This window comes from Antechinus flavipes, chromosome 6, assembly GCF_016432865.1.
Source record: "Antechinus flavipes isolate AdamAnt ecotype Samford, QLD, Australia chromosome 6, AdamAnt_v2, whole genome shotgun sequence".
NCBI classification, from domain to species: domain Eukaryota; kingdom Metazoa; phylum Chordata; class Mammalia; order Dasyuromorphia; family Dasyuridae; genus Antechinus; species Antechinus flavipes.
Window position 1 is genome coordinate 233,898,757 of NC_067403.1, and position 15,776 is coordinate 233,914,532.

The 15,776-nt window shown below is 36.9% G+C and overlaps 1 protein-coding gene across 2 annotated transcripts; it reads left to right on the forward strand.

Moving 5' to 3' along the window:
* Positions 1-783: 783 nt before the first annotated feature.
* LOC127540667 (glyceraldehyde-3-phosphate dehydrogenase-like) lies at positions 784-9,747 on the forward strand. Of its 2 annotated transcripts, XM_051965458.1 has the most exons (3): positions 784-878; positions 3,400-3,648; positions 8,529-9,747. In XM_051965458.1, the coding sequence occupies exon 3, from the start codon at positions 8,561-8,563 to the stop codon at positions 9,560-9,562; it is 1,002 nt and encodes a 333-aa protein (XP_051821418.1). In that variant the 5' UTR covers positions 784-878; positions 3,400-3,648; positions 8,529-8,560; the 3' UTR covers positions 9,563-9,747. The 2 variants fall into 2 exon arrangements, with proteins under 2 accessions (XP_051821418.1, XP_051821417.1); XM_051965457.1 differs by lacking the exon at positions 3,400-3,648.
* The last annotated feature ends 6,029 nt before the right edge of the window (positions 9,748-15,776 follow it).

Sequence of the window (15,776 nt, forward strand, 5' to 3'; positions counted from 1 at the left end):
TGAGAGGTAGTTTGTATTGAGAGTCAAAATGGAAGGTAAACCTAGATCAAGAGTTTGAATTTGGGACCCAGGATTCCACTGGTGAGAAGGTCTTTTTTATGATTATATAAGCATAAGGAGACTGTCATCATAAGAGCAAATTGGGGGACCCAAATAATCTCCACACAAAAAGCAAAGGAGATAAAACCACTAATTGATCAATGAGTTTTACTCTATGGAGAATTTGTGGAATTAAGAAAGAACTGTCTTAGAAGTGAAGGGTTGGGAGTAGAATTCAGGGTTGGAAAAAGAGTTGCAATCTGCACTAATGAGTCTGGGTAAAAGGGAGAATTTAGTATTGGAGAGAGAGGGGGAAAACCTCATAGGATTTTGACTTGGAAGAGACCTTTTGCAATCAAAATTCCAATCCCATCTACCTAAGGGATCTTCCCATGCCCTCTTCAGTTTAACATGGCAGATCCAGAACTTGCATCTGAGATTTCTGGTGCCAAACACATCAACCCCCCAAGCATTGTTTTACCTTCTTTTCAGTACCCCCCTAAAAGGTGTCATCCCTTCCCCCTCCATCTTTAAGGATTATTTACTTAACACATAATTTCAACAACAACTAGAACATAAAAAGGATTCTTATGAACAATCAGTAAGTATTTTAGGCATCATAATTAGGCACAATTTTCAGAAATATAAGGTTAAGAAAAAATTAAAAATGATAAATTTGGGGACCCTCTGGAAGCATCTGAACAATTTTTTCTCCCTTGTTTTCAACATTTTTTTTTATTCTTTAGAAAGCATCAAATCAACATGTAATGTCATCAGCGGGGCAGCTACATGGTACAGTGGACAGAGTGCTGGACCTGGAGTCAGGAACATTCATTTTTGTGAGTTCAAATCTAGCCTCAAATACTTACAAGTCACATGATGCTGGGCAATTCACTTTACCTTGTTTGCCTCAATTTCCTAGTCTGGAAAATGAGAAGGAAACTGCAAACCACTCCAGTATCTTTGCCCCACTTACGTCCAAAAAAAAGTTGGGTTACAAAGATTAAGACAAATAACAATAAGACAAATTGACTAAACCAATAATAAAATCTTATCTACAAAAGTTATTTTTTTCTGTAAGAATAGTTAGCTTCCTTCAGGGCTCAGCACAAAGACTTCTTGCTATAAAGTTTTATCTGACTGAGCTTGCTATTATCCCTGTCCTCCTCAAATCATCTTTTTTTTTTTTACTTGACTATACATTATACCAGGGTCTCCATCAAAAAAATATCAACTGAGAAGAAAGCCACCAAGTTGTCACTGGAATTCTCTTTGGAGAATTTATGGAAATTGTAATAAGAAGCCTTAGATAAGAAGGCATGGGGATGGAAATTTGGATGTGGAGACCATAACAAAATATTTTACTTAATTATATATTAGATACTTAAATATATGCATGCAATATTTCCCACTATAATGCAAATTACTCATGGGGCAGGAATTGCTTTCATTTTCTGTGTATCTGTAGAGTCCAATAAAGAATCTGGCTCACAGAGGTGCTTAATAAATGTTTACTGAACTAAAATGAATAAATATACCTTCCCAAAAATCAATTTGAAGGAAAGCAAAGGCTTCTAAGAGGCAAAAAAGTTGGAAGAACATCTCCCACATAAAGAGTTGTCCTGTGCTTTCGGATATAGCATCCTGTTTGAAGAACACCAAGAGAGTCAATTTGACTGGTGTGGCGGGCATGTGAAATGCAATAAGAAGCAAAAGTAGATTGGGCAAAGAGTATTAAGTAACTAAACAAAGCAGTATTTTTTTGAGCATAGAAGCATTTGGGAGCCATTGAAGTTTATTGAGTATAGAAGTCACCTAATAGATTTGCATTTCAAGAAAATCACTTTGACAACTCTTTGGAGGGTAGATTGTAATGAGGAGAGAGAGACTAAACAATTAAGAAGATTTTGTAACTTTCTGGTTGCAACTGAACTAAGAATCAAAAGGAGAGAAAAGAATGTCATCCAAGATTTAGAAACTAAGAAGGCTGGATACTAGAGTCACAAAGAAAAGGGCCATGGAGAGAGAGCAAAAAAAAAAAAAATGAGAGAAAAAGAGCATATGGTTTATTTTATATGTTTGGTCTGTTGTTTCATAGAGTATGTATTTTGGGTGAATTTCATTTACTTCCCATGAGTCAGGGTCAGCTCAATTTGGACAACTGAACAACTGTTCTACTCTTGCCTTTATTTCCAATTGTTTTAAAAGCACATCTTAGATTTCCCACTGCCTACTCAAGTTAGAATAGAGAAAATATGGAGCTCTATACCTTCCACAGAGTCAAGGATTCCAAAGCACAGCCCACTTGCAGGGAGGATGAATTAATCATTTCCATCAACCATAACAGAGAGGTGACTAAATGTTGGCTACACTAAACATTTAATTTCCCCAGCTGGATTCCCTGGCAGTGTCTTCTCTGCACATAACACTTGTCACAGTGGTTTAACCGCAGCTTTAAAATGCATTTACTTATGCCTCAAGCTATCAGATGATCTTGCTTGTTAGGTTTTTTTTTTCCCCTTCTCTGGGAAGAGGAGAGGTACAAGAAGTTGGGATGTTGAGATGGGACAAATCACAATCCTCCTAAAATTGGAGGCTATGAAATTATTTTATCTGTAGACTTATTATTTAATTTGCAGTCTCCTCCCCAGATGCCTACCTAGGTCAGGGATGGCAGGGCTCTACTCCCAGAGCAGAAAATGTTGAGGTCTCTGGGTTAGTACCCTTTTGCCTGGAACTTCCTCCCTTATCACAAACACACAATCCATAGAAGCCAAAACAGCAGGCTTTTTTGTAGTAGTTTCCCCCTGGTCTGTAAGTGATATCATGTTTACTTCTTGTTATCCTCAAATCCTTCCCTTTTTTATCCTCCCCAATGCTTCTTCAAATATAATCTCTCACATAATTACGTGTCCAGCAGGACAGAAACTTGACTAAAACATATTTTACTTCCTTTCTACCCAAATCATCATTTTTCACCTGCACTGTCCATCAGTCCTAGCCCCCTCTGAAACTATTATTACAGTGACAGCTCTATATTATGCTATCTCTTTTATTCTTTTAGGCTTTTCATTTTGATTTTTAAAGACCTTGAGTTATTTTTGGTTTAAGCTGATTCTATTTCACAAACTTCCTCACATAAAAATTGATATTTAAAAAATAAGGAAAATCGGAGCACCTAGGTGGCACAGTGGATAGAGCACCAGCCCTGAATTCAAGAGGACCCAAGTTCAAATCTGGTCTCACTTAACACTTCCTGGCTGTGTGACGCTGGGCAAGTCACTTAACTCCAATTGCCTCAGCAAGAGAAATAAGGAAAATATATGTATATAGAGATTCACTAATATTAATCATTTCCAGATGATGATGATGATGAAGGAGGAAGAGGATGACAAAGAGGAGAAGGAGAGGAGGAGAGAGAAAGAGGGAAAAAGAGAAAGAGAAAGAAAGAGAAGAAAAAGAAGAAAGAAAGAAAAGAAGAAAAAAATTAGTAGTCCTGAATGTGGAGTCATAGGATATGATTCAAAACCAGATTTTGCCTTTTGTGTGACATTGGTTTATTTACTTAATATCTATTGCTTTCAGGGATTTCATTCCTGACCAAAAGAGGTGAACAAGGCAGGATTAATTCTTGCTCTAAACCTGTTACCTTAAAATCTTACTGACTTAACCACTCTGTATCTTAATTTCTTCAACTATTAAAAAATGAGATTAGATTGGATTAGATCAATTTCCCATTTAGTGATACATCTCCAACTGTCTTCTAGAACTCAAACTCAAAATGTCCCAAAGAGAATTTATTATCTTTCACTTTATATACCCCTTCCTATTTTCTTATGACTATAGAAATCAAATCCATCCTCCTAGTCCCTCAGGCTGCCCACCTAGGAGTCATCATGGACTCCTGTCTGTCACCTTCCATATCCAAGAAGTTGCCAAGTCCCGTCACTGACCCCTATGCAATCTCTTTCTAATATGCTCCCTATTCTCCTCTGACACTGCCCTTACCTGGGGAAAATCCTTATCTTATATATTATCTAATCCAATAGCTGCTGGTAAGTTTGCCTACCTGGTCTCTTTCCGCTATAATCTATCCTTCCACTAAAGAGATTTTCCTAAAATGCAGCTCAGATCATGTCATTCACACCCCTATTCAATAAACTCAAGTGGCTCCTTATTGTTTCTAGGATCAAACACTATATATTATTTTATGATTAAAGCCCTTCATAACCCAGGCCCTTCCTACTTTTTCAATCTTCTTCCACTCCAATGTCTGACACACAATCTTTGACCAGCAACATTGGCCCTCCTGCCTGTTCCACTAACAAAAGAACATTTCATCCTTTGGCTTTGGACATTTTCATTGGGAACCCTTTCCTCATGCCTCAAAAGCTTCTCCCTCCTTCGCTCTGACTACTGACTTCTCTGGCTTTCCTTTAAGTCTCAAGTAAAACATGTCTTTTTCTAGAAAACTTCCTCTGTTGCTGTCCATTTCATTTCAGTCGTGTCCAACTCTTCATGATGCCATTTGGGGTTTTCTTGGCCATCATACTGGAGTTGTCATTTTCTTCTCCAGATCATTTTACAGATGAGGAACTAAGGCAAATGAGGTTAGCGTTCTTGCCCAGTGTCACACAGCTAGTAGGTATCTGAGGCCAGATTTGAACTCAAAAAGTGAATCTTCCTGACTAAGGGTACCACAATTTATCCACTTTTCCACCTAGCTATCCCAAATGTAGCCTTCCCCAATCCTTCTAAATTTTAGTGCATTTAATCTAATATACACATACATAATTATGCATAAATATGTATACAATGCATATATAAAACAAATATATTTATATACATGTATACCAACATATATCTATAAATGCATATATTAAAAGTATATATACATCGATATATAAAACCGTAAAGGACTGAAACTATGAAAAAAGGTGCATTTGAATCAGACAACAGAGCACTTAAGGCTAATTAACTATTCGATATGAGACAATGACTCTATTAGCATATGTTTGGAAAAATGGCTCTTCTCACCATTGGTGCTGGCTCAATGTTTGATGTTAAGATAATTGTAGGCAAGGATTACAGGGTTGGGTGAGAGAGGCGAGAACTCACTTTGCAGCAGAACCAGGAGGAAAGAAGTTGGTGGCAAGCCTCGTGGCAGTTTGTCTGTCTCCTTCACTTCTCCCCCTAAAGACCAATTTATCCTTACTCTGGCTGATCCTGAGGGCCTCCAGGGAGCTAGCTTGGACTTAACATAAAACTATACTTAGTTATATAGTTATATATGTTTGTTTGCTTTTCTCTTTCATTAAATTGAAAGCTCTTTGAGATCAGAAACTGTCTTTTGTCTCTTTTTTTGGTATATTAAAAACATGGTGCCTAACACACAAAGAAGCTCATTTTGATTGATTTAATTGATTGATTATTTGGTTTACAAAACTCTTGATGATTTAAGACAATAACCTGACTTTGTGCTGAAAATTCTTTAATGGAACCAAAAGCAAAAAATAATTGTAAGAATTGTAAAGAACACAATATGAAATTACCCTGGAAAAAAGAAAAAGGCATTCTTAACTCAGTAGTATCTTGTTCCAACAGAAATGAAACTAGATAGAGAAGAAGTTGCAAAGTGGTATGAACTGAGTCTGCTTTCTCCCTTCTAGAAAGGCACCGGAAGGAGTTGGATATTCCTCCCTCCATCCTTCCAATCAAAGGGGATAAAAGCTAAAGATGGTAGCAATAGGCTAGTAGTGTTAGCAGCATGATGGTGAGTTTAGAGATGATGAACTTATCTTGGCAGGGGCATCTTGTTTTCTGGAATTGAAATCAGACAGGACACCAAAATGGGAAGTAGAATGAACTGAGAGTATGGTTTTCCAAGTTTCCGTTAGATGTTAAGAAAATCCTTCTCTTTTGAGTTTCAGTTTGCTTGTGTCGCACAATGGAAGATTCTTAAGATCAGGAATTCCTTTTTGGAATCTATGTATCTCCAGCTCCTAGGGAAGTATTTAGAACATAGCACTGGATGCTTATTAATTGTTTAATTATATAAACTGAGGAGGGGGTGGATTAGATGACTTCTAAGTTCCCCTAATAGATCTGAATTTATGTTACTATAATTATTTTCTTTTGTGTAGAAAGGAAATTTTTTCCCAAAAAATCTATTAAGCTTATGGTTATAATTGGGGGACTCTTAAAAATAATTAAATATAAAAGATTCTGATAGCACTTGCCATCCTTTATTAGTCTAGAAACAATCTAAGATTAAAAAGCTACCAGACTACACCTAAACTTCCTTCTCTGGACAGAGGTACGTTTCTCCTTAACATGTCTTAAGTAACTCGTTACAGTTCTTTCCACACACTATTTTCCTCAGCAAAAAATGTTAGTGTCTTAGGATCTTCTAGTCCTCATGGGATCTAACCAAATGCCCTCAATATATTTAAGGGTTCATTTATGCCATTTGGCCAGGGACATTTTCAATCTTGGCTTGAAGCATAGAAGTTTTGGGTAAGGAATTTTCTTATGTTTTAAAATTATAAATTTTCAGAGTTGGAACAAAATTGCTTAGCTGTCTAGCCTAATCCATATTGGGGGGGAATCTCTTTTCAACATTGCACAAGAAATATATATTCTATCTTTAGATTGAAGACCTCAAAAGAGTAGGAACATTTAACCTCCCAAATAACTTCTTTGACTTTGGAAAAAAAAAAAAAAAGATGGGAGGGAAGAAACATTTATTAAGCATCTTCTGTGTGTCAGTCATTGTATTAAGTACTATGCAAATATTATCTCATTTGATTCTCATGACATTACTGGGAGTGGGTAGATGTTGTTATTATCTCTATCTTACAATTGAGGAAACTGAGGCAAACACAGGTTATTAAGTGACTTACCCAGTGTCACACATCTAGTAAATGTTTGAGGACAGATTTGAACTCAGATTTTCCTTATTCAGGACCCATTACTCTTATCTATTGCTACAGCACCATCTATATGTCTCTAGCTCTGATTGTTAGAAAATCTATATTAAATTAAGCTGAAATTTGCTTTTCTAAAACTTTAACCCATTGATCCAAATTTCTCTGAGACCAAATAGAACAAATAGAACTAATCACTCTTCCATAGGTCAGCCCTAAAACACTTATAGGAAACTATCACTTTCCTACTCTTTACCTCCAAAAAAAAAAAAAAGTCTCATTGTATCCTAAGTAAAAGTAGATTGGTGAAGGATGTTTCACTTGTCTCTTTCTTTCCCCTCCTATATTTTGACCCTATCCTCCCTTTTGCCTTCTCGTCAACCGCTTACGTAGGCCTTCTAAAGCTCTTATCAGTGAAATCCATGAGTTAGTATGGCCTAGATGGATAAGGACCATAATTCACCCTCAGTCAGAGAAATTACAGAAGGTAACTAACACCCATCAAACTAAATCTTCCATTATTGCTTGAGATGAGAAAGAGAGGAAGTAGCAAGAATCTATATGTTTGATAAGGGTCAGATTTTTCTTCTGGATACAACAGATATATTTCATCCAATTAGCATGTTTCAAAAGCCTAGACTTCCTTTGGTGTAAGTAGCCTCCTTCAGTCTGTCTAGTTCGTAGCTCATGGCTTAAACATAAATGATCAATGAAAAAAAAAAAGTCACTGCTCTGTCATTCTTACTGATAATGAGAATGGTATTCAGATAAGGGATACACCAAGTATCACAAGATACTTAGGTGAGAACTTACACTTGTAATTCTATAGGATCGATCAAACTTTGGAGAACCAAGGAACAAATTCACTCAAGATAAAGCACATTAGGAAAAAAATTGAGTGGGATAGAAGCATAGCACATGCTCATTAATGATCTCAAAGGGTCCAGTTACATATATAGTCATACTATATTATATATAAATGCATAGTATAGAAACTTCTTGATCTGCGAGTCGACACCTGCCACTATATTACTGAACAACTTTTGCCAATGAGCCAAAAGATATCCTTTTGGTTAGATGTTAGTGTTAGAGGAATAGTTGCAAGATTTGGAATCAAAAAGTTTAAACCAGCAGCTCCTTCTTTTACTATTGATGTTTTCATTGTACAAATTACCAAACCTAAGGGCAGCTAGATAGAGCACTGGCTCTGGAATCAGGAGAATCTGAGTTCAAATGCAGCCTCAGACTGGGCAAGTCACTTATCCCGAATTGCCTTGCCAAAAAAAAAAAAAAATCACTTGGCCAAAGTTTCCTCAAGTATAAACTGAAGTGTTTGGATTAGATGACCTCCCAGCTTCTTTCCAGCTCCCATTCTGTGATTTTCTGATCTTTCTTGACCAGATGATCTCTGAAATGCCTTCTAGGTCTAAGAATCTATGAGAACAGCATCATATGTTGTATTTTGACTACTGTGATATGTTAAATCGAATCTGTTTTAAAACCTGTCTCACTTTATGCTTAAAGTTTGTTTATAAATCAATTGTCTCTCTGCTTTTCTCCCAGCTCTCTGCCAATAGAAGTGTTCCCAAAGCAGGATGGTTAGGATTGGAATTAACGGATTTGGCCGGATTGGGCGAATGGTAACTAGGGTGGCATTTCAAACAGGCAAAGTAGATGTCGTGGCCATTAATGATCCTTTTGTTGATATAAACTACATGGTTTACCTGTTCAAGTATGATTCTACTCATGGAAAATTTCAAGGCTCTGTCAGAGCTGACTATGACAGGCTGGTGATAAATGGACGAGCTATTACTGTCTCCCAGGAAAAGGATCCTGCCAATATCAAATGGGGAAATGCTGGCGCTGAATATGTCATCGAATCTTCTGGTGTCTTTACCACCTTGGAGCAGGCTGGGGCTCACTTAAGGGGGGGCTGCAGACGGGTCATCATCTCTGCTCCATCAGTGGATGCTCCCATGTTCGTGATGGGCGTAAACCATGAGACCTACAACACTTCCAACACGGTAGTTAGTAACGCCTCGTGTACGACCAACTGTCTGGCCCCGCTAGCCAAGATCATCCATGAAAACTTCGGCATTATCGAGGGACTGATGACTACAATTCACGCCACTACGGCTACCCAGAAGACCGTAGACGGCGCGAGCGGGAAACAATGGCGGGATGGCCGCGGCGCTGGCCAGAACATCATTCCTTCCTCCACGGGGGCCGCGACAGCTGTGGGGAAAGTCTTCCCCGCGCTGGCCGGCAAACTCACGGGCATGGCCTTCCGAGTGCCCGTCGCCAACGTGTCCGTCGTGGATCTGACCTGCCGCCTGGAGAGACCCGCCAAATATGATGACATCAAGAGAATCGTGAGACAAGCGTCTGAGGGAAACATGAGAAATATTGTAGGCTACACCGAGGACCAAGTTGTATCCAGTGATTTCAATGGTGACTTCAACTCTAGTACTTTTGATGCTGAAGCTGGAATTGCGCTAAATGACTATTTTGTCAAACTCATTGCCTGGTATGACAACGAAATCGGTTATAGTAACCGCTTGTTGGATCTCTGTGTCTACATGTCCTCCAGGGAGTAATCAAGGAAGTTGTGGAAATTCAAGATAAAACAGAAGTGTTTTGCAGCTTAGGTGTTGCTATGCTAAATTTACTTCCCTACACCTATGGTTCTCACTCCAAGGTAGTCCCCCTGCTTAGTAGCGGGGGAAAGCATTGAGTCCTGTGTTCTTTGCCATCAATAAAGTCAGCACTGTACCCAATGAAATGTTTTTGTTTTTTTTTCTTTGTTCTGCCCAGGGAAGGGTCTAAGTGAAAATCTCTTTCCCCCCAACAATGAAAACCAAACAAAAAAAATAATTTCCTCTTTCCAGATTCTTTCTGGCTCATGCCCTTTATTTACCTACCTCTTAGAATGTCATCTTTTCTATAAATGTCTTTTCCCAGTTCCATGCACAACTTCCCCTTCTCTCTAAACCAAAAATCTGGTTTCAAAACTTCATTTACATTGGAGTCTAAGTGGTTATTAATACCTCAAGTCATATCGCTGGTACTCCTTATATTTTAACCCAGATTAGAGTTATAAGTCAAATTAAAATGTTAGTATGTGATATTTTGGAGATTCCATCAGGTCAGACTGTTAGGGAAGATGGGTCAATTAATGACTAAAAAGTATTACGCTTATAATTTGCCAGCATATACTAGTTACTGAGGTACGAAAATAAAAATAAACAGGTCTTGTCCTCCTGGAGTTTATATTCTACCAGAGGAACTATAATCAGACACATAAAAAAACAGGCAGAGTAATTATAGAGTAAAATTATTAAATGAAAGGCACTAGTAGTGGGAGGTTCTGAATCTTCCCCAAATCCTTGACTTCATACTTTTACAGGCTGTCAGACTAATAACTTGTTCTAGCTATGATTCACAATACCTTTTATGAATCATTTCTGAGGAACTATAGTCTGGATCTACAATATATAATATGATCCATTTGAAAAAAAGTACAGATTATTAAGAGCAACAGACGTTTCTAATTACTTTGAAGCAGAGTGGTATGTGTAAACAGAGAGATGATGTGGTGAAGAGACTGCAAGACATATGTATCCAAGTCATATCTTTGACATTTCCAAGCTGTGTGACTCTTGAAGAGTCATTATCTCTCAGCCTATGATTATCTCCATTTCTCTTGCCACTATCTTGTCTGTACTTCTTATCTGTATGATGTCTCCTCTATTAGACTCTGAGCTCCTTGAGAGCATACATGGACTTTTTTCCTTCTGTCTACACAGGAGACATCACTGGCTAATAACTATTCAGGTCTCTTTTCATATGGAGATGAATAAGTGAATGTTCCAATGGGGGAGTAAAAGAGGGAGACAGAAATAGGTGTCTTCCAACAGTTAGCCAGAATTATAAGTAGCCATTTTTTTCCCCAAATACCAAAAAAAAAAAAAAATACAGGAGATTACATATTCAGTGTAGTTTAGGGTAAGAAAGAACATTCTAGGATGACACTGATGATGGGAAGGAGTTAGAACTAGGAAGGGCAGGAAGTGCGCCTCAAGATGCTGTAGTTGATACTCATATAAATTTTCCACAAGGAAAACTATAATTGCCTCAACTTTGTTGTAGCTCTACTAAGTTGCAGTTTTTGTCTTTGTGATGAACAGAAAAAAGTCAGGAAATGTAAAGTATGGGAAGAACAGGGGATAGAACTGATTCTGAAGTCTCGACAATAATGACTGATCATTTTGTTATCTGAAATCCTATAAAAGCAATAATATAAAACAGCCACTATACATGTCCAGCCTGCCCAGTGACATCAGAGAATTCCCATAATGGAGCCATACTCTTTAGGCAGCCTAGCCAAGCTGGAGTTGGATTAAATGTCACATTTTGGTTATTCAAATCCATCTTATTCATGAATCAAAAATACTGTGTTTTCAACAATAGTGAAAGAGGGCCCAAATTAGGCTCATTGTGCAATAAGCCAAGAATAAATGATTGCATACACTTGCCTAAATCCTGCAAATGTTTTCATTTCAGCATCATATTTTCTTTCATTTTATCCTAAATTGATTCACTTTTCCCCTTTTTGGTAGTTTACCGGGGGGAAGGAGGGGGGGGTAGGAAGGGACAGAATTAATGTATCAGGATTAGTTAAAGCATAATCATGGAATGACAACTTTATATACATATATTAAAATAGTAATAAAAATAACATCTCATATTAATATAACCTTTTAAAGTTCAAAAAGCTGTGAATTTACAGCACCCCTTTGAGATGTATTGGTCTATACCCTTTTTCATACATGAAGAAGCTAAAGTTCAGAGGAGCTAATTCTGCAAAGGGGACTTCTTTATGGTTGCAGAGCTAGTGTGAATATAGGCAGGACCTTTGATCTCTTTGTAGAGTACAACCTCCCAGTCTTAGGATATTCAGAAGTGGAAAAATCATAAGATCTTAGATTTCGAGCTGGAAGGAACTGTAAAAACTGCCTAGCCCAACCCTCTCCCCGAGGTTCTTAATATTTTAATATTATTGATCTTTTGGCATTGTCTTGAAATCTATCGATTTGTTTTCAGAATAATCGTTTTATATGTCTGTGTTTGTACGTGTGTACACACACATTATATACACACATGTGGGGGGCATTTACAATTATATAAGAAGGGAAAATGTTCATTTAGTCATCATAATAGTAAAGAAAGCAATGAATTCACAGACCCTAACTTAAGAATTCCTGAATTATAGAGATGAGGTAAACTGAGACACATGTAGGTTAAAGTAACTTGCCCCAGATCACAAGGCTATAAATGTCTAAGATAAGATTTCAACCCAGGTCTTTCTGACTCTATTTCTAGTGTTTTTATCCACTAGGTCCCCCACCCTAATTCCTTTATTTCTAGATGAAGAAAACTAAATGAACAAGTTAAATGGCTTACTCTTGGCTATACAGGTAGCAGAGCCAGTAGTAATGATTTCAGTCCTCCCATACCTTGTAATAACCCTGCATGAAGGCAGCATAAGACACAAACTATGAGTCACTCCAAGCTACTGTGTGCCGATTTGCAGATCAAGTAATAATATTGAATTAAATCATGAGGACCCAGCTAGGGGCAAAGTTTCTTAGCTTTCTTTCTATTTATTGCTATTACTCACCAACATGGATAAATATCATATAGATAGAAATCTAGATTTAAAAAATGGAGAGATGATAATAGGATAGATAGATGAATGGATGAATGGATAGCTACAAATCTATTTATCTATCTATCTATAAATACACACTAAGATAAATATATAGCAATGTATGCTCATTTGTATATATTTATAATAAATTATAGTATGTGACTATAACATTATATACATCTTGTACTTTTCATCTGAAGATAAATAGATTTAATTTTTTTTTTTGGTTGAGGATTTTAAAGAGACAAAAAATATTAAAAATACATTGCTTTAATACTGTGATGATGTTGTTGAAAGTAGACAACTTGACGGCCCAATAAATAAAGTGCCAGATCTGGAGTGAGGAAGACTTGTCCTCCAGAGTTCAAATCTATGCTCCTGATACTTACTAGCTATCACACCCTGTCATTTTTAAAATGAGCTGAAGACAGAAATGGCAAATCACTCCAGTATTTCTGCTAAGAAAACCCCAAATGGGATCTCAGATACAATTAAATGACTGAATAAGTAGAAAGAAAATAGTCTTTAGAGTTAGAAGACTTATGTTCAAATCCCAGCTCTACCATTTCCTCCATGTGTGACTTTTAAGAAAGTCTATCTCTCTGTCCCTTTCGTGCTATGGTGGAAGTGTTGCTGACAGGACCTGAGTTCAAATGTCAATTCTACCATTTGCTAGCTATGTGTGACTTAGTTCTCACTTTCCTCTTCAGTAAAATGAATAAAGTCCAGTCAAAGACCTCTAAGTCTCCATTCAGCTCAAAGCAGAATATTCTGTGATTCTAACCTTTAATATTTCAAAAGCTCCAACATTTGGTTGATTGAAGAAGATGCTCTACTAATGTAAAACACAATACCTCATCTTAATAGATGAATTTTAGGAGTGGTAAATGAGCTTGAATTCAGCTTCAGATGATAGATTTACATCCCAACTCTTTCCTCCTATTCAAATCATTTCCACCTTAGTAAAGACCTAGAAGGGATTGGGTACGGCTGTCATGGCCTTCACTTCAATCCAATACATATTTATTAACTACCAACTAAGTCTTAGGAGCTATCCTAAACACTGGAGGTGCAATTAATGAAAAGAAAGACTTCCCCTGCCCTTAAGGAGCTTACAGTCTAGGTGGAAACAGTACACAATCCCAGGTGGGAAAACCAAGGATGAAAGATGGAGGATGAAAGACCAAGGGCTCCTGGACAAAGGAGCATCTTGTTCCATAGAATTGGAATCAGACAGGGAAATATGCAAAGTGAAGTGAACTGAGCCCAGTTTCTGCCTTCGATAAAGGTAGGCTTTAGAAGGAATCTGGTACTCCACCCTCCAGCTTTCTAGCATATCCAGGAGAAGAAGCTAAGGGAGATTTATTATATTATATTACGGAAGATTTATTATAAAAATACACAAATGTGCCTACAATTATAAATCCTTATATATTTATATCTTAGTGTTTCTCTCTCTCTCTCTGTGTATATATATATATATATATATATATATATATATATATATATATATAGTGTGTTTTTTTTTAATCTATCTTTCAACTATATTACCCTTATCTGTCTTGGTGGATAATGGCAATAAATAGCAAGGCTTAAATCAGCAGATCACTCAGTTAATGTTGGGGACAGATTTGAACTTAGAAAGATTTGATTTCCTGACTCCAAGCCTGGAGCCCTATGTATGGTTCCACCTACCTCCTTTCCTTCAGAGAAACCTTCCCGCTTTCTTTAGGGTGATTAGTTCCAATTTAGTCATTTCCACTTCTCACACTCCTTTATGGATATTATCAGACAGCTGGGGACAAAAGTTATGAATGTCTTTCATTGTCTCATTGGACTCTTCATTTGCAATTGAGCTATTTAGGCCTCTGACTCTTTCCAGGGGTAAGTAATAGCTATTTTGCATGTGAATACCTTCCCCTTTATTGATGTTTCTGTCTTTTATCTCTAAAACTCTAGCTTTTGTTTAACATTTCAATGGAGAGCCTCTTATTACACATATGATGCTGCTATGAAAATAAAATACTAAATAAAAAGAAAAAACCTTTGAACAGATAATTCTTTTTTGTTTTTTAAATAACACTTTAAGGATAAAGGCCCAACAACAATGTTGTTTTAAATATTCTTTAATAATAGTGAAACTTATCCTGTGGTGGTAGATTATTTTTTAGAAATAATCAAAAGTTCATTTAGAACCCAGTTTGGTAAATATAATAGACAATAAAACTAAGTAATACTATTTTTGATTGGGGAAAAAATACCAAATATTAGTTGTGTCATAAACTTTCTCTGGCCCCACTTTCCCAGGGTCAGGCCTGTGACATTTAAACAACTGTCTTTGCCCTTGGTTCAAACCCATACTGCTTGTGTTCCCCCTATTTTAAGAACCCAGTCAGTAACCAACATCCTACTTCCATTTAACCACTTAAGATCAGGTTAGCTTTTATAAAGGAATATTTACTTCAAAGATACAGCAGGGACATTTCCCCCAATAACTTGGAGAGCATACTTACACCCTGCATCAATCCCCTTAATTTCTGGAGAAGAGAAAGGGGAAAGTAGACACCAGATTCACAATTTAGCTCAGTTCTTGCATAGCACTAATTTCACCAAATTTTAAGTTCAAAAACCAGCTGTGATAAGTGTCCTCCTATTTTCCTCATTTGGGCCTTTTGGCCTTGCTAGTTACAATATTTGGCAATGCCCTATTAGGTGATTAGTGATTAAGGCTAGGTAAGAAATGAGCCTGAGAATGGCCTCTTTCACCTAGTTAAATATAGGTATGTGGTGTATCTGTATGAATATATATATATATATATATATATATATATATATATATACACACACACATAGAGAAAGACATTCAGACAGACATACAGACACATATCTACATAAACATATCTCTATCCAGATCTATAAAAATAATCTGGGAAAAGAAAACGCTCAGAGTTTCTGATCAAAATAGAAACAATTTCTATTTACATTTACTCTAAGCCAATCAGGACCCAAACAATAACCAAGAAGGTCTTGACTTAAGACCCATTGTGACCCACAAGAGCCAGAGTGATTTGGTTGTAAGACATGGTCTTAAGGGAAAAAAA

Coding starts and splice junctions, on each gene's coding strand:
- LOC127540667 (XM_051965458.1), top strand. CDS start 8,561: ATGGTTAGGATTGGAATTAACGGATTTGGCCGGATTGGGCGAATGGTA.